This window comes from Urocampus carinirostris, chromosome 3 (assembly GCF_059441175.1).
Source record: "Urocampus carinirostris isolate Australia breed hairy pipefish chromosome 3, RoL_Ucar_1.0, whole genome shotgun sequence".
In the NCBI taxonomy this organism is placed as follows: Eukaryota; Metazoa; Chordata; class Actinopteri; order Syngnathiformes; family Syngnathidae; genus Urocampus; species Urocampus carinirostris.
Window position 1 is genome coordinate 36828103 of NC_142351.1, and position 26829 is coordinate 36854931.

The 26829-nt window shown below is 37.4% G+C and overlaps 1 protein-coding gene across 2 annotated transcripts in view; it reads right to left on the reverse strand.

The window, feature by feature from the left end:
- Window positions 1–2780: 2780 nt before the first annotated feature.
- LOC148369591 (guanine nucleotide-binding protein G(I)/G(S)/G(T) subunit beta-1) overlaps window positions 2781–26829 on the reverse strand; it is a 37898-nt gene continuing 13849 nt past the window's right edge. The window contains exons 1-11 of one of the 2 annotated variants that reach the window (XM_088331678.1): window positions 24510–24677; window positions 24075–24178; window positions 21686–21724; window positions 21445–21551; window positions 18503–18566; window positions 16910–17072; window positions 15955–16021; window positions 13254–13455; window positions 12571–12787; window positions 10131–10246; window positions 2781–4674 (exon numbers count right to left, since the gene is read on the reverse strand). In XM_088331678.1, coding sequence (XP_088187804.1) covers window positions 10140–10246; window positions 12571–12787; window positions 13254–13455; window positions 15955–16021; window positions 16910–17072; window positions 18503–18566; window positions 21445–21551; window positions 21686–21724; window positions 24075–24131 — 1023 coding nt within the window. In that variant the 5' untranslated portion in view covers window positions 24132–24178; window positions 24510–24677 and the 3' untranslated portion in view covers window positions 2781–4674; window positions 10131–10139. Of the gene's footprint in view, window positions 4675–10130; window positions 10247–12570; window positions 12788–13253; window positions 13456–15954; window positions 16022–16909; window positions 17073–18502; window positions 18567–21444; window positions 21552–21685; window positions 21725–24074; window positions 24179–24509; window positions 24678–26829 lie in introns of those variants that run through there. The other variant, XM_088331679.1, reaches the window with a different exon arrangement.

The window sequence follows — 26829 nt, forward strand, 5'->3', positions numbered from 1 at the left end:
CAGAAGAAAAAAAACAACCACAAAAAACTTTGTTTTTTGGTTAACTGCTCTCGTCCTGCCCATTTTGACTCACTCAAATCCGGATTGCCTTGATCACTGGTAGCAGACGACAGCTTCATCATAGATTGCTAATTTTCTCTCAGTACACTAGCAAGTATTAATAAAATAACTTGTTAAAACAAACCAGCTTTGCTTTTACTTTAAATTTAAAAAAGTGCTCCTGTGAAAAAAATAGCACCTCATTGAAAGGTACACTAATTGAGCAATTAATTTAACCACTAGAATCAGGAAAATAACTCAAAATTAACCTGAAAGAAAATCCCGAGGCATTTAAAATTGCCCATTACTAAAAACCGCTATCATGCTTAAGGCTGCCTACCTGACTGCTGTCCAAAAGGCCATCATTGACCTACTCAAGCAAGAGAAAAGAAACAAATACATATCTCGGGCTGTTTCCAGAGTGCCGAATAAACATACATTCGTGGCAAATCTGTGGGAAGGAAAAATGCAACAGAAAGCGCTGCACTGCCAGAAGAGGTACAGCACCTTAAAAAAGATTGTGAAGAAGGGCCAATTCCAGACCTTGGGGGATTCGTGGAAGCAGTGGAGTGAGAAGACAACATTTAGGACCGCGTATACAAGCGTGTGCAGAAAACGGGCTAAAGATGCCACATTCCCGAGGTACACTTTTGAACCCGGAGCCAGGGCTTTGGCCCTGACCTGGGGTAAAGAACCTGGATTGTTGCTCAGGGCTCCAATGTACTATTTGGTAAAACTGGCATGCCACTCGGAAATCAAGGTACCAGAGTCTGGAGGAAGACCAGGGAGAGGGGAATGGTAGTGGGTTCCATATCAGTCAATGTTGGTTGTGATCCACTGTGATTTATCAAAGGCAGGGTCAACGCAGCTAGCTATCGGATTTTTGAGCACTTTACGCTCCCATCGTCTGAAAAGCCTAATTGAGATTAAGATTACATTCTTCAGCACAACTTGGCCCCTGCTCACAAAGCCAAACCACAAATGGTTTACGGTCTATGGCATTACTATGCTCAATTGGCCTGCAAATGCTGACCTAAACACCAGTGGTCAACAACCACCGGACTGTGAACAGAAAGAAAAAACAAGTTGCCTTGTTTCAGGATTTTAACACTTTAAGACCAAATTCAAGCACTTTTAAAAGGCTTCAAAGACAATTTTCAATTTGTCTGGTAGCAATAAAAAAAAGAAAAGAAACAAAAACCAGAGCCCCACAGATATAACTTACTTATATGTGACTTTTAAATATTCGTGTGCATTTATAAAGACATGATTTTTAGATCTTGAGTAAATCGCAAATAAATTTGAGGATCTTAACAATATGTGTGTAAATATTTTTGAGACATATCTTTTCCCATTTAGGAGTTGGATACAATGACAGTAATATGTAAGCTTAAATGATCAGTTCCTCAGGTTACAATTCATTACTGGGGAAACCTAATCTTAATTTTTGACATGGCCCTCAATAAATTTGCGTACACAAGAATTTCCTTTCACCACCCCCAAAAAAGTGAAAGTTTAAGTGCACATCGTACCAAGTTTTATGGTACTTTATTTGCAATCTGGGCAATGATTTTTCAGTCAGCAAATATCGCTGACCTCATTTGCTCAGCATTGGATATAACACGAGTCAAACCTAGATTGTGGAAGTAGAAGTGAAGAATCCTAACCACTTGGATTGTAAATAATAGGCCATTCGGATAGTAGATAACAATAGAAGAATGCATTGGATTTGATCTCACACTTTTACTCACGGCGCCACATTATACATTAAGATGGAGCATTATAGGAAAAAGTTCTACCAAAGCAATGTTGTACAACATGATGGTATTGAGTAAAGTTTGTGTAATTTTGAGATAAAATTGAATGCAAGTAGGGGCGGCAGTAGCTCAGGAGGTAGAGCGCTCATCTTGGGATCCCAGTTTAAATCCCGGCTTGTCCGTGTTACATGTCAAAGTGTCCTTTGGTAAGACACTGAACCCCTAATACCCCCAATAAGCAGGTTAGCGTCTTACATGGCTGCAATACAAGGCCGCTATTGGGAAATGTGAAGCACACTGTAAAGCGCTTTGGGAAGTCATTGACTTGAAAAGCGCTATATAAATGCAGATCATTTCATTTAATTTCATTTCCTTCACCGATGACATCTAGATCCCTAGTGGTTTCATAATCACAAAATGGATTTGGGCTTATTATTACTTTTGTAATTATTGGGCCACGAGAATAGTCAGATATCAAACCAGCCAGTGGTGCAGAAAATGTTGCCAACCACTTCTATAATCTGAAGAATATAGTAAAGAGAAATTCACAAAGCTCGACACTACTTGAGCGTCCTGGGCCTGCTTAACACATAATTATCAAAGTTAGCATAAGCTCAAAATGCTTTAGCTTTGTGTAAATTACCTAAAATATTTGTAAGTGTAATGTTCATTCCTACATTACAGACAATAATTAACTTTGTCACAATATGCATTTTTAAAGGACCTGCATTTGCTAATAAGCTGCAATAATCAAATATTTTCACATCCTAGCTGAATAAACACACGCCAACAAAATTCTACCACTCATAGTTTTATTTGATCCAGTAGCAAGATAACATCACTAAATCCTTGTACGTTTTCTAAAGAATACTTAGTGTCTACCTAATGTTCTAGGATTAATTACACCATTATTGATGGCAAATATTGTTGAGAATTTAAGGTTGCCGAACCATGCTTTAAGTGAATTCCACCCAACACAAAAAGTCATTTCAAACTGCTTTTTATTACATCTTAAATAACAGTACATTTTAATATAATTCCTATCTTGCATCCAGCGTTCGGTTGTACAATGACTGACTTGAAAATTAAATAGAAAATGTAAAAAGGGCGTAAAAGGGGTGCAGAGCTCTACGGTTATTTAACAGAGAAAAAGAGAAAAGGAAATTTAACTTTTTTAAAATTCAGTTTGAATTGTTTGTCGCCACCTCCAGGCCTAACACACAATTACGGCACACCTCTTTGTACAGACTGTTGCAGAGAAAAAAACAATGGCACTAAAGCAAAAAGTGTTTACAGACAGTAAAAAAAAAAAAATCTGCCATCCAGATGCTGCAACATTTTTGTACATTATTAAAGGACAGGGAAAAAAACAGTTATAAAATGTTTCTTTTTAAGTGGAATTTTGCTACGGAAGGAATGAACATTTGTCCCATTGTCATGTTTTGGTCAAAAGATGTGTATATATATATATATATATATATATATATATATATATATATATATATATATGCTAGTGTGTACAATTTACATCCTAATAATTTGTACGGGCCAAGCAACCTTTTAATGTCTCTGAAAGTTTGCTTCTCATGTGCATAGATTTGATGTTTTAGTTGTATCTTGGTATGCACGGAGTAGCAAAAAACTAAAGTCTGAACTGGGGAGGTGTGTGTGTGTGGGGGGGGGGGGGGTCGTGGCGGATAAATACCATTTTATTGATATATTTAACAGGTTCTTAAAGAAAACATCAAAGGACTTAATTCCAAATGCACCTTTAAGCAATTCTACAGCATGCGATTCTAAGAGATAACCCACCCATTTCAGACAATCAATTTTTTTTTGTCTTTAACTTAAAAAAGTTTTAATATTATTTTCAAACATTGATTTATACAACATGTCATTCACAGAGTAGTAACTGCATTTCCAAGCACGGAATGGGCACCGGGTCGACAAACGTCTGGAACGCAGTCTGGGCTAAAATGGAGCGATTCTCTACCTACCAGATCAGTCGTATCCTCCAGACCCAACCACAACAACACAAAGGGTGGTTGGTTGGAGTAATATTGAAATAAATAAAATAAAGGGTTTTAAAATTGATTTAATTGGTTAATCTTCATTAAATTAGTCTAGACTGGTGTCAGACAAAATATGTATGAATGGTTAAACAGTGGTTGTTTTGTGTGTGGGTGTTTTAGCATTTTAAAAACAAGCATTTATTTATAACACTGTGTGCTTGGTTAGTTATTTCTTTCCTTTAGACAATTTTCTATATATGTAAAGTTTACATTTTTGTGCAAAAAAGATGTAATTGACGACACTGGGGGAAAAAATGTCACGAGACTTGATATAAAGAAGGGCTAGAGTTGGTTTGGGGATTCTGTTGAAACTCTTGCTTTGTTCTCAGGTGGGGTACAGTTGAATTCCCAAGGATTCTTTCAAATTAAAGCCTTTTTTTGTCAAACAAGACTTAACCCGCCCACCCTTCAATAAGAAAGAAAGAATTTGATCCTCATTTAACAAATACACATCTACTTCGGCAGAGATAATGGAAAATAAAAGATCAAAAGATGGCCAAAAGATAGTTAAGTCACTGCCATGTTACAATCTCACTCAAATTGTGGTAACGGAAGAATACACAATTTTTCCATCCTTCCATTCTGAAACAACCAAATTTCTTGACCGGTACAGTTGGAGCTGAATGAGTGACAGACAATTGTGCTCTTTCAACAAGGAGGTGGAGGAGAGAGTGACATTTTTGCCCTTAATTGTTTGTTGGGTGTTTTAAGTCAGTATCATGTTTTGAAAAGATTGGATATGCAATACAGTTAAACATTGTGATGTTGGAATGGTCTTCCACGCAACTTTGGAGTCAGGACACCATCTGCAAATAGACAAACCATTGTTATAGTTGATAGAATTTAAAAATATACTTGTAATATAAATAAAAACAACTGATTCAAATACAATGTTCTTTACGATTGGCACTAGTTACCAAATAATCACGATTACTGGTTAACTAACATACAGTAGATAGGCCATTACATACTATATTCACATCCAAATACATTTAGTTTGTTTCTCGACAGCCATTGGCAGATCCAAACTTAAAATTTTGTTTAATTTATCCTTTAATTTATGCAATTGTTCTTTTCTGAACAACTCATCGTAATTAACTTTCATTTAGCCATTCACTGTTAACTGAAAATTACACCACAGCTACATGATCGCATAAAAAAACAAAACAACAGTATTAATTGTAATATACCAATATACTCTTTATATTGGCCTCATTTGGTTTGAAAATGATCTACCAGGCCATTTTGTATTTGTCATTAAATAAGAAATCACTGAATTGTTTTACTGCATGGAAATTCATATCTTGATATTTAAAAATGATTAAAAAAAACAAAAACAAAACAATAACATACCAGGCCTGAAAATCGGTTGGAGCTTAAAAAGGTGGAAAGGGTGTGGAGGAAATACCATATTTATTTGTGTATAGCGCGTGCCTTTAAATTTATTTAATCGAGGTAAAATTGTTTGAACTAAGCATTGAAAGAGACAAACGTTAAATAAAGGCGTCCATGATTAAAATGATTTATTGTCAACTATAAACACATTACTAACAATGTTACGTTACGATGTATTTATTTCAAGACCTTCAAATTCTGATTCATTATCTGATGCAAAAAAAAAAAAAAGTCATTCCCACCGTCATGCTTTTTTGCATTTTTGTTAGTCTTTCAGGACGAATTTCTGTTTTCTCCATTCTCTAAGCTTAGTCTCTGGTACAGTGAATAAAGTATAATAATAAAATATAGTGTCACAATGACAAAATCAAATGTGCTTGACACACGAATAAATACAGTACTCCTCCCTGCGTGAACTACACTGATTCAAACGTACCACCTAAACCTTGTTGATTCACTCTGGGAAATCTAAAAAAAAACCCTCAAAACAATTTCTCCTGTGATTTATTCTAGTCTTGCAGGTCACCCTTTTGGACTCAAACGGGGATTTCTCCTAAAGGTGAGAGATTTTCATGCCTGATATATACAAAAATGTAGCCAATGATTTGATTGTTTGCCATGAGTGCAAACAATTGGTTATTGTGGGGGAACAGGCTAAGAAATCGAGGTGAGTGGTTCTCAATTATTTTCTGTCATGCAACCCCTAGGAAGAGGAAAACCTCTCGCGTGGAGAAAAGTTGGGTGTGTACATAGCTCTGATTTCAGCTAATCAAATTGCTTTGTGTGCTTGGCTGTTTAGTCTTTCTGTGAATTTTCCTCAAGAAGTGTCTCAACAGTGTACCTAAATTGTTTAATGAGATTCCATATAAAGGATTCCTTAGCAAGGTACAGCCAAAACCGGGTCTGTTGATGTGGCCAGTTTTTCTTTGGCTAATGCTCTTTTAATCGTCTTGCGAGACTGATTAAATCGGTTAGCAGGCTGTAATTTAGCGAAGCCAGAAATTAAATGATGGCACGTTTTGGTGAGCCCATCCTTTGACCACTCCCGCAGCAAAAACCTCTTAACCTTCCGGCAGCGGGCCGACAGACTGTTGATATACATCATGTCAGTCAGTGAAATACGTCATGTCACATATCATAGGAAAGCTTAGATTTAATACATGGTATGACTATCAAAGCGGCGCTGCCTTTTCCAGCAGCTGCCCTGTTGTTTTATTGTTTGCTCCTATCTTCGGTGTTTTTTCTTCCCGTTTTGACAACTACACTATGGATTACTTCTATCCTATGGACATGGGTTTTAACGCACAAGAAATGCGTGCCCTTAAGAATTCTCGTGCCGGCGTGATGAAGGGGCCCATCGTGGAGGGAAAGCCGGAGCTAGCGAAGCGGCTAGCGGCGTTATAAGTCTCCGGTACCATCCGTAATCATGGTAAATGCGAACTCACGACCAAATAAGATCATCGAGTGCTTTTGGAAAACATCGAAGCGCACAGGGAGCGCAGTTGCTGTGTTTTGCGGAAACGTGGCTCATGTTTAGCATTCCGGACGCTAACGTGTAGCCACCCGGAGCTACCCGGAGCAATCCGGCTTCAACGCCGCTAAACAGAGACACGAAAGCCGGGGGGAATCGGAGAGAAGGCGGACGGACTTGCTAACACGAGGTGGTGTATCCCTGGATTTTCGCAAAGAAAAGTTCTCCATCTGCCGCAGGGATGTCGAATTTTTGGACTGGCGCGACGTCATCCACTTCGCTACAAGCACCCCTCGGGCATCATGTTCATCTGTTAATAAACAACAGACTAGGTAGACTGCTGGAAGTGTGAATTTCCCTACGGGGATGAATAAAGTATCTATCTATCTATCTATCTATTTCAAGGTATACTCATCACAGGGACATTAGTGTGAAACAAAATACCCAAAAACCATAAAGGCGGGATAGCTCACCCAAAAGTGCTGGGAAATTCTACTCATGACACGATTCCCCGCAAATATGGTGTGGTTACATCATACCTGCCAACTTTTGAAAGTGAAAAAGCCTAGTAGCTAGGGTCCAGGGGCCGCAGGCCCTGGTCAGGTCCAGGACGATGTCCGGTGGGGGGTTCAGGGGGGTGAAGCCCCCCTGAAGTCAAAGGATTTTTAGCATTTTCAGGGCTTAAAATGCAGCTAAGAAGTAACAAATTTTACATTTTTTTCACAATCACAACCTCATGTTTACAGTCAATTTACCTAAACTGTACTGATGGAAATAATCAAAAGAAAGTTCTTTAAAGCTCAACAATGTATTTAATATAACAAAGTCATAGAAAACCCTCATAGTTTTCTTTTCTTTTCAATATTTGATACAATAAGAAACAAAACATTTAATTTTTTATCATTGAAGTAATATTATTCAGTGTTGGTTCTTGGGTTGGTTTTCAGGTTAGTTTGGAAACTTGTTATTTGAGATATTCCAATATATTTGTGAGTGAATAATTATATAATTGATTTTGATCAGTTTTTATATAAATAAAATAACAACCAGGCCCAACACTGACTAATACTTAAATTTTACATGCAATTTAACTATTGGAAGCAGTTGAAGATAAAACAAAATTTGGCAAACAATAATTAAACTAATTATCTAACTAAGAAAACATTTCACTGGCACATTTCCAAGTGTCACTGCACTGCATACAAGTGTATGTCCATTGAGGCAGTCACTTCTCATCTTAGAAATTCCCAATTTCACTTAACTGACTTCAGCACATATTTAAGCAATAAACAAACTAAAGGCTAAATCTATATATATCATGCAAACAATTTCACTGGCACATTTCTAAGTGTCACTGCTCCATTGAATCAGTCACTTCTCAAAGTGAAGCAAGGCACACCAGAGTCAATTGAAAATGCGAGGCCAAAAGATTTTTCTCCGCTGAAAAGCAGATAATAAGAGACTGAAAAGGCGAAGATTTGATGACATCGACGATGCTTTGTGATGATTCTTCACCAAGGCACTGAACGATGTTCGAAGTTTTCGTTCTCCCACAACCATATTTTTTAGCGATCTTAGAATCGGGAAACATTCTCCTGAAAAGCGGTCCCATGTGGTCGGCCATAGCGATTGGAACACCATGTTCAATGATCGCTTCAGTAAATAACACTTCGGCATTTATGACGTCCAAAGAATCGGTTGGGGCGACAAAAAAAGTGGAGATTTTGCCGCTGGAATTACTGTCATTGGCATTTGATTTGTGTTTTTTCGTTCCAACGTGGTCTTTAACGTCGCTAATTCCTCCATGACCCACAGAAAAGTCTTGTCTACACAGTGTGCAGTTCGCGTAATTTTCACCTTTTCTCGATCTGATAATTACTCCAGGGAAAGCTTTGAAATATTCTTCACGAAAGCACTGTAATTTTCGTTTCGGTTTCACAATTTTCTGCACTTTTTCTCCGGTAGATTCCATGATCTATTCAAAGCACCGTGACCTACATCTCGGTTCCTTCTCGCTGCCGATTAAACAATGGCAGTGCTCCAATTGAGCTAAAAATAAACCTCCCGCATGCGCAGACGACTGGCAGTGCCGATAGCCTTTGTTTGAAATGGTACTTCGCGATCTCGCGGTGGAATGTTTTTCGTTCTTTATTTACGATTTTTTTTTTTTTTTTTTTAAGGGGAAAACCGTAGTTTTTGTAATGAAACCGAAACACCGTAGTGGGTTCAAGAAAACCGTACTCATTACGGCAGAACCGTAGTAGTTGGCAGGTATGTTACATTGACGACAATCTAGTGAATTCAACAGTGTAAAGTAATTACTCCATAACATAGGATAATGCCGACAGATAAAAAAAATCTGCATTATTTGACGATTATTATTGTAATCGGTCTGTTTGTCTACATAACTCCCCTTTAAAAAAAACAGACTCGACTTCTGATATGGGCATTAGCCTCTGGCTTTTTGACAGACACAGGCAAAGGATTGTGAAAACAAGCTTGCAATTGTCCAAGAGTTGTACAAACCTATGAGGGCCTGTATTGGAATAAATTGAAAAAAAAAAAAAAAAAAAAAAAGGTTAATACGGCTTCAAAAATATTTAGCCAGTAGTGACCAAGTGGATTGACATATTGGTAAGCCGGTGAAATTCCAAACGTAATTTTATGCAATTTTACAAGCTGTATTGAAATCAGAGCTGAAAATAAAAGTGCGTAAATGCGACCTGGAACCCATTTAATGTAAAATTCGCAACTTTTCCCCCCAAACTCTCAACCCAGCGGCTTATGCAACGATGCGGCTAATTTATGAATTTTTTCTAAAGGCCGCCAGAATGATTGTGATGTTTCTCTGACGAGTATATGAAAAAAAGGTGCTCATATCTCAAATCCCAAGAACTTAAGCTTTTCAATTATATGTGGCAGGACATATTTGGCGGGCCGGCAGAATGTTAAGGAGTTAAGGTACCGTTTATTATTAAAACTCTTTCTGTGTACCTACTTTCTTTGGAAATATTTCATTTTTCAATGTGGGCACATGCGGCTTATAGTCAGGTGCAAATTATTTATGTACAAAATGTTTTTTCCTTTAAAACTGTACTGGGTGCAGTGTTATAATTAGGTGAGTCTTATAGTCCGAATTTTACGGTATGATGCGCAGGTGTGAGTAAAAACCTATTTCTGTGTGTTCCAACTCAGATTACTCAATGTTTGTAGCACTTGTAGTAATTATTTCAGTTTGGGATAAGAGTATTTCTTTTCAAAATAATCCGAAACCGTCCATATTCCCCCAACGGTTGAGAACCGCACACCATTTACTTTCGGTAGGTCTTGGATTGTGATTTACAGGAACGGTTAGGGGTCATGCCAGAATTTGCATATCCTGGAGCCTTTCCATACCTTAAGACCCTAGTTCCAGATCTTGAGGAAGCTATCCCAGGACCCTGTTGCCACTGCCATGCCATCATCAGTCACACCCAAGCAACTCACTCGGTTATCATGACCAGCCAGGACACCTGCAGGCAAAAGTGAAGACTTAAAGAAAGTACAGCAAAGTCATAGTTGTCAATGAAAAGGTTTGATAGCTTGTTTTTTTTTTCTCAACACAATCCCATACAATAGCCTAGGAATGGGTTCAAATATTGGTATAATAATGAGGTAAAATTACTCTAAAAACTCTAGTGCCCATTATTTTCTCCAGCTCATTTCAATTATAATGTGACCAATCAGTAACACAGAATGGTATGTCAAGTCAAGTCATTTTATTTGTACAGCCCTTAATCACAAAGAGTCTCAAAGTATGTCAACTTTTAAGTTCAAATATATACAAAATTCCTCTAAAATTAGTTGCAGTAAACATGGGCGTTTGTCAGATGTGAGCCTTCAGTGATCAATAGATGTAAAATATTAATGCCCTTCTGCGGGATTCCTCAGCTTCTGTAGGCCATGCCTGCTGCTGCAACACTCAAATGAACTGACCTTTCATTTGTCTTTAACCCACACTAATAACCTTCAACAAAATCCAAGAATATACTTGTCGTAAATGAGACAAAGCCTCTAACAGATTCAGATTCAGATCTACTTTATTGTCATTCTAGTACACGTGTTTACAGACCGAAATGTTTCCTTGAATGTACAGATATAAATAAAATGTATTGAGTTGGAGTATTGAGCACTAATAATATACTAAAAAATTATGGGTATGTATAGTATTTTACAGTAGCGCAAATAGTGCAAGAGGAGCAGCTAACCAGATGTGCAAAATGGGCAGTCAGGTAAACAAGTCAGGTAAACAGTAACAATAACACTGTAACAATAACACTAAGTACAATAGTGCAGAGAAACAGATGTGCAAGGAGTGGCTAGCTATAAAGAACTGCCAGTAGTGCAAAAAGTCAAACAAAACCAACAGATGTACAGGCGAACAAGGTTGATTGCTGCCAAGCAACAAACATTGCGTTATTAACACTTTCCATTAGTACTTTTAGAGACCAACAGTCATTTTAGTTGTAAATGTTTTTTTTATAAGCAGTCTGAAGCTGTGTTCATACAGTCTTGCACAATTTTATACATTTTGATACATGAGCATAGACCATTATTATGCCGATGATGAAAAAAATCCTGCACAGAATGTCCGACAATCATAACCCAACAGCTGGTGTCATACATATTTTGCACTTTTTTTGTTCTACATGGAAAATGGATTAAAAGATAATTGGCAGCTCCAAAGGTAAATGTTGGCGTTTATAGAAGAAACAAGATGTTATTGCTTAACTAATTTAGTCTGAGAGTTAAACAACTTATTGATTTTGAACTTGAAAGCACGCAATTTTACTCCTTTCTCTTTGTTTAATCTACAACGAGCTGCCAACGAGATCAAAGAGATCAAAGCCAGCAGAGAAGCTTACCACGTGTTGGGACAGGTACACTGCGGTTACATTGGTGCCGTGACTTATATCAAGCTCTCCGAACAGAGAACTGTCCTACCTGCCACATCGCTTCATGAAACCATCAGCTCAGTATTTAAAATTTTAGTTACATGAACGTTATCATTAAGCTAATTACCGTGCAGTGTTACAGTGATGCAGATAACTAAGTGTGCTATACAGTGACGCGTTATGCAGGCTGCTGATTTATTTTGTGATTTTGACTTATTTACATTTTTTTCTGTTGATGAGACACCTTTGAAACATTTTTAATCAGAGCAATGTGTTAGCTCCACAATTTGACACACCTATTCACATTGGCAGGACCATGTACTTTGTGCAGACACAGGAGACCTACCAATCGTGTGAGGAGAGCTTGATAATTTGCAATTGATAGAAGTCCCGGGTCACAATATGTTAACCCATTTTGTAACAATGACAATAAAGGTATATTCTATTCTATTTAACAGCGTTGCAACTAATCATTTTTGATGTATTGTAATCATGTATATGAGCAGTTGGATCTGTGTGTAATGTGTAATTAGACCCCCAAATCATTACCATTTTTTATTTCTATGTAGTTTTGACATTCATATCTTGTGCTAAACCACAATTATTGTAAACTATCAAAAGCCAGTCTTTTGTCACTTTTGCAAAACGCCGCTCCCCCGGAACACAATTTATCACATTTTTAACTATCTACTAACAAAATGGCTAAAATATGATTCTTTCGCCTTGGCCTTGTTTTTAGTTGGGAACTGGAATTGTGTTTCTGCCCATATTCTGAGTGGAAATCTGTCCCTGCCTGGAAATGCAAGATCTCACTCTCTACGACACCAACCGAAAATGTTTTGTGGATGCAATTATGCAGATGCCGTGACAGAGCAAGAAAGACGATCTTAAGCCAAGTATACCTGCACGGTCAGCCTTCAAAGTGTCCCAGACATTGCAATTGAAGTCGTCATAACCAGCCAGCAGAAGGCGGCCACTCTTAGAGAATGCCACCGAAGTGATGCCACATATGATGTTGTCATGCGAGTACACCATCAGCTCCTGGTCGGCACGCAGGTCAAACAGCCGGCAGGTGGCATCGTCTGAACCCGTGGCAAAGGCATTCCCATTGGGAAAGAACTGCACAGATATACATTATTCCATAATTTCAAATTTTCATTTTTTTAAGGGTTTATGTTAAACAAATTAAGTCTCTCTTTTATAAGTAAAGGATACTAAGTACACATCAACATTTTTATATCCATTTAGAGCAACGGTCGACAAGCTTTATGAGTTGCGGCCCGTATTGGTCTGAAAGAAAAAAAGTGCAGGGGTCGGGCAAGAGGAAAAAGTTTGCCTTACCATTTACCAGGTGCAGCAAAAATCTACAGTACTGTAATGTACTCACAATGGTAGTTGGCTCAGTACCAACCTGCACCCTCTGTTGGTGGCACTCCAAAAATACATTTAACTTTAGTGTCTAGCCATCTTGGACTTCAAGTATTTTAGGATCAACAAAAAATAAATTTTGAAGGGGAAAAAATAAAAATAAATAACTTATCGTAGCTTTACTATGTCGATAACATAAGTGCGCAGGAGATCTTACACAAATGGCATTGATGTCTGACTCGTGACCAGTGAAGGTCTGCCGGCACATTCCTTCTCTGATATCCCAAAGTTTGGCTGAGGCATCACAAGCCCCAGACACAAAGAGCCTTGTGTCAGGTGCCAGAGACAAACTCATGACATCACCAGTGTGGCCAGCAAATGTAGTTGTCTGCTGTCCAGTCTCAATATCCCAGAGAGCACTGAAATTAAAACAGATATGAAGAATCAACACAAGGCAATAAAAGTGCTTGTTTCAGCTGTAAACACGCAGAAGAAATGAGGGCCTAAATGTAACGCTATGAATTCTGGACGCAACTAATGAATTTCTTTATGATCAATAAATTGGATTTCTTATGGACATTTTTCAAGTCCATCTCCTTATTTGAATATTGAAGTTTTGGACAAAACAAAACAACGTAATATCCAAGTGTTTGTCAATTAACAATTGACAATAAACAAAAATGCATATAATTATATGCTGTACACCTGCAAATATGCAAGATACTCTTTTACTACAACCTTATACAAATATCATATTACTGGTATATTTGGAATTATCATACTAAACTAAAAAGAGTAATACATTTTATGTGTAACAATTATTTCATCCACTAAAAGGAAAATCTAAATTATAGACCCTCTTTTCAAAATGTCAACAATTTTTTTTTTTTTTGTAGGAGTTAAATCTTAGAATATGATAAATAAAATAAAAACAATTTAAAACAAATCCAAAATGAAAATGATATATAATATGCTGAAGATTTTGTGTCAAATTAAACATGACATAATTATCATTTATGTTAACTTATTTTTTCTCTGTTGTTTTGCAGCACTTTCTGTTCCCACAAAAACGATTCACTTTGTTTTATTGTGAAACAGTCAAACACTACAAAGTTGAAACTTTCATGCCCATTTAGTTTGTAATGATGCTATGTTATTATTATTATTATTATGTTCAATAAAACGTTTTTTTTTAATGTAAGATAACCTTTTTCAAAAATAAAGAATGGTCTTGGCGTCCTCTGCCGGACCAGTGGTCCTACAAATCTCAGCGTCACAAGGGAATTGTGTGCACTCTAAATAGTATTGATTTAATACACTTAGTGGCTCATAAATCACGTGACACAACAATTCGATGAGTTGCCAACGCTTTCATGCTTTATGATTTAGAACTCAGTAATACAACCCCTGGCAAAAAGTATGGAATTACCAGTCTTGGGCAAGCCCTCAGACATTTTATTTAGTAGAAAAAACTCAGATCGCAAACATGAAACAATCATAAGGTCGTTCCAAAGTGCTACAAATTGGCATTCAAAAACAAAATAGATTAATAAAAAAACATCTCAATGCTCAGTAAATGTTACTTTTATAGAGCAAGTGCAGGGAGATAAATATGGAATCACTTAATTCTGAGGTAAAATTGTTTGAATCAGTGCATTTTGAGTACTGCCTAAAATTCCACACAGTCCTTAATTACATGTGGCTGGATGTCAGGCAAAGGCACTGGGGAGATGTTTATGGTCAAATCTGCATTAAATGCACACGTTTACGTTTACATTTACATTTTGGACATCTTTCTTATTCCTTCAATTGAAAAAATGTTGCGGATGATGAACTCATTTTCCAAGCTGACAATGCATCATGCCAAAGAGGAAACACTATAAAAGCATTCCTTGGAGAAAAACACATCCAGTGAATGTCATGGGCCTGCATATAGCCCAATTGAAAACCTGCGGTGCAAATTGAAAAAAAAAAAAGCTGGCAAGGCTCCGACCTGCAAAGATGATCGGGCAACTGCAATCAAGAATTGGCACCAGATTAATGTAGAATACTGTTTGTCACTCATCAAGTCCACCCCTCAGAAACTGAAAGCTGTCATAAAAGCCAAAGGTAGTGCAATTAAATGCTAGTGATGTGTTTTGATTGTTATTTATTTGTCTGTTATTCATGATTCCATAGCTTTTTCCTAAGAATGAAGTGATTACATATTATTTCCCCTGTGCTTAGTCTATAAAAGTAGCATTTACTGACCACATTTTTTTAACATAATCTCTTTTAGTGTTTCTGAATGCCAAGGAGCTGCACTTCTGAAAAACTATTACTTGTTCATGCTTATTTATCAGAGTTTATTATAAAGAATAAAATGTCGGACTGAGTACTTGTTCAAGACTGATGAATCCATACTTTTTGCTAGGGGTTGTAGAGTCAAGTCAAGTCATGTTTATTTGCATAACCCTTAATCACAAAGAGTCTCAAAGGGCTGCACAGATCAAAAACTATTGCAAACTACAGACTATTATGACACCATTCCCTGATATCAAACCTACATGAGGGCAAATAATACACAGATATTGTCAACATACGACAGATCGGGGTCAAATATGACACCTAAATTTTTGACTTAGTCACTCTGGGTGATTTTACTTTTGTCAATGTTCAGATCTGTTTTTGAGAAAAGTCTCAGCATTTAGATGGTCAAACATCATTAGTTATCAATTATTTACCTTTAAGAAAGCTCAAAACTTGTTAAAAAATATTATTGAAGTTGATATTGTGTATGTATTCAAAATTATAAACAAAATCGTGTTAACATGGGAATAGAAAACATTTAATTAATATTCAGTCATGTTAAAGAGAGAACATTAACCGTTTGCTTTGATATTGAGGAGGCCTACGTTGTGTGCAATGTAATAACTCACCAGGTGGTGTCCCCAGAGCTGGTGACAATCTGGTTGTCATCAAGAAAACGACAGCAGGACAGGTAACCTAAATAGCAATTATATCAAGATCAAATATTACTTGTTATCTAGAGAAAATCATTGATACTTTTACAATCATATTCCCTACTACAAATCTATAAAAACTAACAGACATATTTGAAAATATTCATAATAAAATAATCTACTTTCTTAAAATAATTTTGAACTAGTTTCCTTTATTTGTTGCTCGTTAGGCAAGGCTGTGCTCCCCTCTCTATGGTGAAGAAACAAAAACTCAAACGCTGACACACTTCCCGTCTCATGTGACACTGATCAGATGAAGAATACTTGCCCTCAAGCACAAAAAATACATTCATTTGTTAACGGTAAGGCTATACAGTAAGAGTATGCTCTACTTTTGCACAAAGCACTCACAGAGCATGTTGCAGGAATGGAATGATGGATCAATTCATTTTCAAACACATATTTGAAGTGTATGCTCAAATTTGCAACAAAAAAAAAAAAGAAAAAAAGAAAATGCTTCTGTTGTCCCAAGGTCATTGGGACGATTGTGAAAATGTTTAAAACCAGTGGTGATAATTGCCCAATAATTGGCTATTCCAACTAAAACTATGTTGATGCTTAGACAAACTTTTTCATTGAATCACACCACATTCGCCTAGCAGAAGAGAGGTCCCCGGTTCGTGACCTGGTGGAAACATATATTGGCCTGGAGAGGGATGGGCGCCACCAGTCTGTAGTTGCCAAAGACACACCACAGGAAATGGTTCCCATACAACCCTAGTGTTTAAGGGAGACAACCAACCAACTGGATAAGACAACCCTCCCTGTGCGTCTAAAATGAATAATGACACTTGTAAACAAGTGACTGTTCTCTTTAAATGGCTTGGTATTGGTTAAGAAAGCTTAAGGCAAATCAGTGTGTACAGCTTACCTGTGTGTCCAGCCAGCTCACGACTGACGCGCACATTCCCCTCTCGTGTCTTCAAGTTGTAAATTGAGCAGATGTTGTCCAAACCCCCGCATGCCACATAGTTACCAGAGGGGGCATAAGCGCAAGTCATCACCCAGGAAGAACGAAGTGGGATGGCATGGACCTGAAGAGGAGGAAGAAATCGAATGTAGTAGAGATAACAATGATCGAATAGAATACATAAAATCTGATTTTACACATGAATTTGGGTGTATGCCCTCCAACAGTGACTCCCATTTGGTGGGCGTCGGATAATCTAGTACCGTATTTTCCGCACTATAAGGCACACATAAAATCCGATTTTTTAAAAAAAAAAAGCTGACTATGTGCCTTATAATCCGGTGCGCCTTATATATGGATCAATATTGAATTACAAGGTCTCGCAACTTACGGTAAGCAGCCACCGACTCCATTTTTCGCGCAGAAGAAGAGGTGTGCTGCGCATACTGGGAAATATTAAACAACGATTCTCTTTTATTTGTGCGTTTGTATAAAGACCCTGAAATGGCTCCTATTAAGAGACGCTTACAACGCAGAGTTTAAACTCAAGGCGATCAGTCACGCAGTAGAACACGGGAATAGAGCAGCAGCGAGAGAGTTCAACATTAATGAATCGAACACGAGAGTGGCTCGAGCCGGCAGAATTAAGAGTCCCCCTAGGAACTCGCTAACTGAACAATGGTTCCATGGGTGAATTATGTAAAACCCACTACAACGTTTTACATTTTACAGTTATTATGTTATTGCTTTACTGTTATTGTTTTGCACATTACGAGTGTCACTATATTGCGATCGTTTAATTTACCATAACAGTATCAGACATTTTTTTTGCGTGTTGACTAAATGGAGGAAAAGTAAGATGTTATGCCTTGCTGTTGTTCAAAGATGTTAAAGATGTGTCACGAAAATGCTTTACCTCAGAGAAAATAATAAAACGGCTGTTTATTCATTTTGGGAGTGAATGGAGTTAGGGAAAGCTTGTTTGTTATCTATTAATAAAGTTTGACTGACCTATCTGACTGTTTTGTTGACATTCCCTTTAGCGCGGCACCATCTAACGGTTGCATAACGTAACTACATCCTCTACTGTAGCCAAGTCAAGCTAAGTCACATTTATTTATGACGCCCTTAATCACAAAAATGTCTCGAAAGACTGCACAGGATTACAATTACAAAATTGCACAATTACCTGATCTTAAACCAGCATGCACTTATAGCGCCTTATAATGGGGTGCGCCTTATGTATGGAAAAAGTTTTAAAATATATCATTCATTGAAGGTGCGCCTTATAACACGGCACGCCTTATAGTGCGGAAAATACGGTAGTTAAAAAACCTAAATATTTACTGAGCAACTGATTTATTTTAAAAGGCAAGTATCGTCTACGGCCCTCCTTCAGTCTAAACTGAACCCATCCTTTGACTAATGTCAATTTTCTTTGAACATGTGACATATCTGAATGTTGAAAGACCGTATTAGGAAAATACTTGATCTCCATTCAATACATTTAAGAAAGAACAAACGCACTAAGGTCATTGTCATTAATACATTTACCTTGTTTGTGGTGTAGCTGTCCCAAATGATGAGTTTTCCATCCTGTGAGGCGCTGACCAAAAGCCTATTGCAAAAATATGTGATATTATTACAACTAGAAACACATGCATCAGCTATAAACCAGGATTAACGCTAATAAGTAACATGAAAAAACAAAAGAAAATAATTTGACAACAAATTTAAATTAGGGTTAGGTGACATTATGATGAGTATGCAGGGAAATGTCACAGGTAACTACAGTGATGGCTCCAATGCACACAGAAATAGAGAGCAGTGAGCAACGCACCACAAACCCCACTGGGAGCCTGCTCATCTTCACTGACATGACTCACAGAACAGCACCCACATTAGGAATACATTCCACAATGGCAAGGTTTACATCAAGACTTTTTGGTTGTTATGGGCCAAAATCTGAGGTCAACATAGGTTACCACAACTGTAAATTGAGTGTGCATAATTCAAAATGAGGCCAGAACATTCTGAGAAGTATTTAATGACACAGTGTAACAATTCACTTTTGAAGAAAGTTACTTTTTGTTGAAGGGTTCTAGAGGTCTCAAAAAAAATGTATTTGTGATTGCACCATGGCTTTTTTTAAAACACGCAGGAATGAATAAGTATGACATAAAATTAAAAATGTACTGATATATTTATAACTGCTGAACTTTCTTCGATTGAAGGACAGACTATGATGTTGCCTCAAAACTATCAATGTTTTTGTCAATGATACGTTTTTTAAAAAAAATGGAAACAGAATGCACAGTGCAAAAATGGTATAGACACGGTTTACGTAAAGGCAACAAATACATTGAAAACAGGGTACAATTTACCAAGCCATGTAAATTGTGGGGGAAGCTATAGTCTAAGTGCGCCTTTTATACTATATTCGATATTTTAAACCCAGTATAAACTTTATGCTTTTATATAGTTGCGCATTTGTGTTTCTGTAGTGCTCAATAAGTGTGTGGTTTTACGATTTCACTTGGTGTTCAGAGACAAGCACCCTCAAAGATGGCTTTTCCTCCCAAATTCCTTTCATCTTATCAGGTTTTGGGAGAGTTGGACTCCCAAATTCCAAGCTTGCTTTTCTCCACACAGAAACGCATGGTTTTTACAAAGTTCACTATCCCTATTGCTCACTTATCATACCCGCACGCTATCTAGCAACCAACTTATACACTGCATTTAAATATGTGATTCCTGTCTGAACCAATCAGAAAGCTTTTACATGCACGTGGTTTATTGTGTCCTCCAGTCAGAATCCACAAGACTGTATAAAAGGGAGGCTCTCATTTCATTCTGCGAAAGTATTGCAGTTCAATTCAAGAATGCAATTTTGCCTTGTTTCAATGTGCTTGCTTTTCTTTAATAAACGAGTTTGATTGTAACTTAAAAGTTTCTTATTTCATCCGGACATAGTCTTTAACCTGACGTAAATGCACAAAATAACCGAAATAAGGTCTTGCGAGTATTCATGTTGCAATGACAGGGTTTGTGTTGGTGCGGATTCAGAGTTCCCCCAATTTTGGATATTATTATGCGCCAAAAGGACTGGGGGCTGGCTGGTCATGAATAGACTAATAATGATACACGCAAGCTTTTTACTCACAAAAAGCCCTCATGTGTGTTTGTTGATTTTTCAGGATATTTCCCTTTCATTTTCTTCCCCCAAAGTAAAAAATGCCACAGGTCCATCAAACAATATATATAGTGGATGTGTCCAGTGTTGTATCCATAGTGTATGTCTGCATTTGGCGAATTTTATCGAGCACATCCTGCAAACATACTAGACACGGCAATGCAGCTCACTTTTGCGGCGCAGAGGAAACAAGAATGTTACGTTGCGGAATTTGGCAAGTTACATGAATGAAACCCTCCTTTATTTAATGTCAAGCTAAATATGGAAACAATGTCTATCTGCGTAACGGATCTGCTTCCGTTTCACTCTTGCAATTGGAATACCCGCCAACGTAATGTATATAGGGTTATTCCTTTGTCTCTAGGCATGTAGACAATTCATTAGATTGTTACAAAAATACAATATTCTGTTTCCAATGGGATTATTACCTATGACGAACATAGACACGGTCATGGTTTTATACATTTATTCAAGCTTGTCTCAAGCTTTCAGTCAGTTCTTGCGCAAGAGCCTGGAACCAGTACTGTGCCACCTTCCCACATTAAGCATAGGAAAAATGATGCCACTTTACCAATGTTGCAATGTGCACAGATACCGAAATTGTGTGGCTGCCGATTTAATCAGGCTTGACTGGCCCCCAACTAGGAAATGTTTTTATAGTGTGCCAGTCAGAGCACCAAACTTCAGTATGCGATGGGAGGGCTTTGGCGTGCGGTCACAAAAGGGTTTTGCAGTGATAAATCACACCATGAAAAACTCCATTCCTGCGGTCATTACTGTAAAAACTGGCTTCAATACCAGTCATTACACTAAATGCAGTAAATTGCAAGATAACTGTCAGCAACTTTCACTGTAAATATCTCCATGATGTGTGTAACTACAAAACAAATATCTGGGATTTTGAAAATTGATAATCAACCCCAGTGCTTGGTGAACCACACGTCATTGCCCTTCAGAATGTGTTTTTCAACAAAAACACATCATAATATTTTGTTACGATGTCCAATAAGCAATAACCAAAAATACAAAAAATGATTCTGTTATTAAATTGTTGTAATGAGTGTGTTTATGTTAATCTTATTCAAACCGACTTTGAGCAAATGTTAAAAATAGAACATGATTTTATGGACTTGAACTAGAGCTATTGTGTAATTCCAGGACTTGACAAGCGCCCTGAGGAGAAACACCCAGCACAAAGACACTCAAGTAAGCTTTTATATCCATTTCCCGCAGTTAGGCAAGGGGGTGGGGTCGATGGCATGAAATATTTAGCTAATGGACTTAGTGGAGCTGAATAGAGTACCTCGAATCAGTGCCCCAGTGCATGGCATAGATTTTAGCCAGATGCCCCCTTAGTGTCCGGCGAGTGCGCATCTGAATTCGGCCAACAGGGTCAATGTTAGCTGTAATCTAAACGGATTAGGAGGGGAGAGACACACACAAAAAAAAAAATCAGTTTACGACTAAAAACCAAAAACATATTGAGAAAACAGTTGCAGGGTAAATGCATATGACAAATAATTTTAATGAATAGATTTGATTACCTGGGACAGGGTAGCATCAGCACACGCTTTCCTGGCATCCTAAAACACAATCGGTGTAAATGTGAATAAACAGGAAGAACTGTTTTCATGTTTCCAAAACATGCTTCAGGTTCCAACTGTACTACAATTTATAAATTACTATGAGGCTCCAAATATGATAATACTGTGATGGATTTGAGATAAACCACAGTACATATTATACACAAATACTCATTTTGTGTTCGGTTTTCTACATAACAGAAGCAAAAAAAATAGCCTGACATGTCACCTGTCATTGTCATTTTCTCTATTAAGTAAGTCCACAGGGCAAAGGGTATTTGTCCATGTAGTTAACATTTTTTTCCCCAACAGAATATGGTGGGACATTTTGATGGGAATATTCAAATATGTTTTGCAGGTCCGACTGATTTTTGAAAGTCATAATTGCCAATTGAAACAAACCCACATAGGATGCTTGAAATGCTAAAAAGAAATGAAATCATGTTTTTTACTAGATACGTTGCTTTTAATATTTTGACATGGTATGTTGCAGCAATTTCTAAATTTGGATAAAGCAATATTGCCATCATAATACCATCCCTGCTCATTCTCTGGACTTTTTAAATTTGTGACATGTGACAGGGGCCTGGCTTTATATCAAGCTGTACCTTGCCCACTCGCGGGAAGACATAATTTAGCTGTTTTTGCTCACTAAAGTAAGCTACATGCCAATTGAGATTTGGAATAATGTAATTATCATAAAGAACAGAGTGTGAATGTTTGAAAAAGCTAAAATTGGACTTGTCCCGATGACTGTCAGCATGAAGGATGTTATGTCGTATAATGGCATATAACTCACGCTTTCCATTAAGATTTATCACAAAATAGAAGCAATAGTTGCAGAATTGCAATAAAGGGATCTTCACTTGTTTGTGTTTACACTAAAAAGTTATTGGCTTCTCCATTTACCAAAACACCCAATAAGTGACCGAGGTTTACCGGCTCGCAGCGGGCAAAGGTGAAGACGTATGAAGGGGCCACGAAAAAGAAAATGTTGAACTGATCTTTTTTGCCATTTATCCACAGTTTTTTCACAAACATTTCTTGTGTTTACAGTAGCCGAACTGACAGTTTAAGCAGAAGACAGAGGTACAGTTTTATTATTGTCATGTAAAGTCCATAGTCAGCAATGTGCAACCACGAAGGCAAGAGAATATACAGCTAGTTATTTGTAATTTTTTTTGTTATACATTGGCACGTATTAGTAGTTTTCCCATTGATGTTCAATAAAGTATGACTGCTTGTTGAAACTACTGAAACACCTCAGCTATGTTTAGATTATGGCCGTAAATGCACTTTTTACACCTTTTACAACCACTGTATTTTTGTAGGCATATAAAAAACAAACTTGATTACTTAGAAACTCTTTTGCAATTTAAGTTTTTCAAAATTTGTGTTTCCAAAACCAGTTTGCATTTGAGCAATTAAGATTTTCAGCAAAACTGACAGTAAAGGAAACACAACTATTGTTTGAAAGACATATGATGTGGAAGGCAGTCGACATGGAAAAACCGAGGAAGCGAGAGTCGATACGTAAAGTAGGGGAGCATTGGTTGGCGCCATAGGCCAAAGTTAAAGTGGTTAGGATTAGCAGCTACCAGGAAGCTGGCAAAAAAAAAGGCTAGTGAAAGGTAGCAAGAGCAAAGCAGAAACTGATAAGCAAACATTCCTGAAACATAAGACTCAACTGTGGCAAGTAGTTAGCAGTTTAACCAGTGTTGCAAGCACCAGAGCGACAAACTATGTCTGCATAACTGTTATTCCGGCATCTATAGCCATAAGATAATGGTAGTACATGTCAGCCTCCTAAATATGAGGGGCTAACTACAGATGACAAATTTTACAATTATATAAAAATGTGTGTGTTAATGTAGTAAGACATTATTTCCGTGAATAGAGTTTTGCTTTTCTTAAATATATGAATACGTCTTTAGCAAGGGTCTCTGACGTGGTGCACGTGGACACCAGGGTGCCCCTTAAGGACAACTGACGTGCTTGAAGACCTGTTCTGACAATAGCTCACCACTGATGGGTCATTGTTATTTTTTAGTAAAATGATTTTCTTAGTGGTTGACCGACTACTTCAAATAGTTGATCTGGTTATTACGAAGAAACAACATAGTAATAAAATGGTAAGTTCTTATTTCAGAATTGCATGTCAAACTGGGTGCCGTTTGCATTAATTAGAGACAAAAAGTGGCACTCGGCATGAAAAAGGTTGGAGACCACTCATCTATAGCAACACTTAATGACTATTTTCCACCGTCCCATTAAATAGGACTGTTTTTGAAAGTCCATGTTTTAGTAAACTAATTGAAACAAAAAATGTTGAGTACAGGAGGTGACTTACTCGGATCTGGTTCTTGAGCTGCTCAGCCTCTTGACGTAGCTGATCCAATTCACTCATTTTCTTCTACAGTTGTGCTTCGCTCTGCTGCCTAGACTCTTTCTGATCTGGGGATGACAAAGTTTTGGTTATTAAAGTTATAAACAAGGTATAAAATGATTGCAGAGTAACACGACAACAGTTGAAAGTAAACGAGTTTTTTTTAATTCCTTCTGTAAACCCATTCCAGCTTTATAAAGCAACAACAGGCACAGGGTATCAAAAGCTCAACAGTTCTCTTTCCATCTTGGAACTGTTACCTCGCAACAAGACTAACAATTTTAAATACTTGCAATGCATTTATCCTTGGAACAGTGACATATGAAACAGCTGAAAGTTCTCACTAGGACTGGTAAAAATTGGTAAAAAGAATGAACAATAAACAGGACCATACAGTACCTGACAAATGTTAACCAAACCTGGCAACGTTCCAGCTACTTGGACAGAAGAATGTACCAGTTTGGCTTTTGCAATGCAACAAGCAAAACAAGGATGCGCTGACAAGAAGCAGCTGAAGAAAATGTTCCTAATGTGGCCCCGAGACGCTCAACTATCCTCCAATGTCATTCCTGTAATCCTGGGACACAGTTGATTCAGCTCCTCCAGCCAAATCCGTTTAAGACAAAACCTGCTGATGATCTGAAAAGCAGTGGCTATCCAGCTGACCCCAATCCATGGGTCGAAGCTTTTAGCAGACACTTTCACTCACTTTCCATATATACAAGCCATAGTAAAAAGTACAACAACAACAGCGGTAACCATAATTGATCTGCTTTTTTTAATAGAGCTTTTCAAGTCAAAACTTCCCAAAGCGCTTTACAAGAGAGTTCTGTGTCGACTGATGCTTGACAGTCAATGCCCATTCTAATTGCCCACTACTGGCTATAGACAAATGTAATAAGTACTATAATAGCCAAGATATCAAACACAACTAAGAAAAAAAAAGCACCTTAGCCATTTAAATTCACCAACAAACCACACATTCTTTGAGAGAAAATAAAATAATTTAATTCTACCATAAACTTTTTCCTGTGCAGGTTTTCTGTGTCACGTTGACACATTCTAAAGAACTACTTGTACAACAAGTTGCTAGCCACCTGACTGATCAGTATCAATAATTCTGTCTACACATGAAGGCAAGGCACCATTACTACCTGTGCTAATGTTCAAAATGGGTGAAATTGCATAAAACTATATCACGGAGTAATTTCCCCCACTCTCATAATGCAGAAACCCAGACTTAATAGCTACTATCCTGACTTGTTGATATCTCCCCACACCAAGACGCCGGATTTCATGAACAAAATTGTTTCAGACTCGACCGAACTTGCTGATGGGGCCAAGATTTATCTTCATACATTGCATTCTACTATTTCGCCAACAACGTCAGAATGTATTCACAGAAAAGTGTGTCTATTTTTTTTACTGCAGTGATCAACTAGTGTAAATTAAAACAGCCTTTAAACTACTGCCGTACGCCCCATGCTTAAGTTATATGCAGAGGTTTTCAGCAGTTTTGAGTATAATAACCGTTTATCGCAAAAAAAATGTCTTTTGTGACATGTAGCCAAAAAATGGCCCCCAAAACGAGTTTGTAGAGATCTCATGACATATTCTTTGCAGGGCCCTAATTGCAAAGCAGCACCATAACAATGATGCAGTTTCCACCCAACTTTCCAAAACGAAGTGCAGCATTCAATTAAAAACCCCAGTCAGTTACTCTCAAGAGTCAATACTTATGGCGTGGCCAATACTTCTTTACCCACATTGGGGATTCGCTGATATGAATGAAAAAGTGCATTCACGAAACAAGATCAGGTAATTTTTTTACTAAAAACCTTTCTTTTATATTCATCATTTGTGTTTTTATATAACAAAATAGGTTTTACTATAATATTTGATGATAAAGTAGAATTTCAATGGAATACTCAAACCCTAAAATAAATGGCTCCAGACCTGCAGCCCTGTGCATTAAAATAATCTTTTCACAAAACCCTTGCTTTGCATCCCTGGGATATACCCGAGAAAATGTTTTCTTAAAACTTTCAGATTGTTGCCCACAAGTTTTCATTGATAATCAAAATAAAATCAATTTCCCTTCAAGAAATCATTTGGCTATTGTTTTTTCATATTTATTAAACGTATTGTTGCAGTGGCAATACTACGGTCTATAGATGGTGTTCAGTCTGGATCCCAGTGGAAACAACTGTAGCAGAGACAACCAAGATAAAACACACAACTTAGTATTTCACTTTAAAAAAAATGTGATAAATCTTTGGGCGAATGTACCAATGAGTTTATTGTAAATTTGCAATTACCGATACAAACATTCAGCCTTAATTGCTGTTGAGGCCAACATTTTAGTCACACAACAGAACACGAATGGACTTCAGTGCCTCCACTTTCTGGCAGCTATTATTAGAGATAGAGGGGGAGGAGAAAGAAAAATACAGAAGGCTGAGAGGGAGGCAGACTTCAGATTTTTCCAGCCACTCCTATCAATGCTGACATCTCGTGCACTATATAATAACGAGCAGAAAGGAAGTGCCAAGGGCACAGGCATATTCGGTGTCTTTTCACTCCATCACAAAGCACTAACTATTAAAATGGGGTATAATTTAATATGGCAATATGTTTACCGTATAAAGCACTGTAAATTATGTATTACAAGGTGCCTTGGGGACTAACTAGCATCAGAAAGCAAGTCTTTTTAGAACGG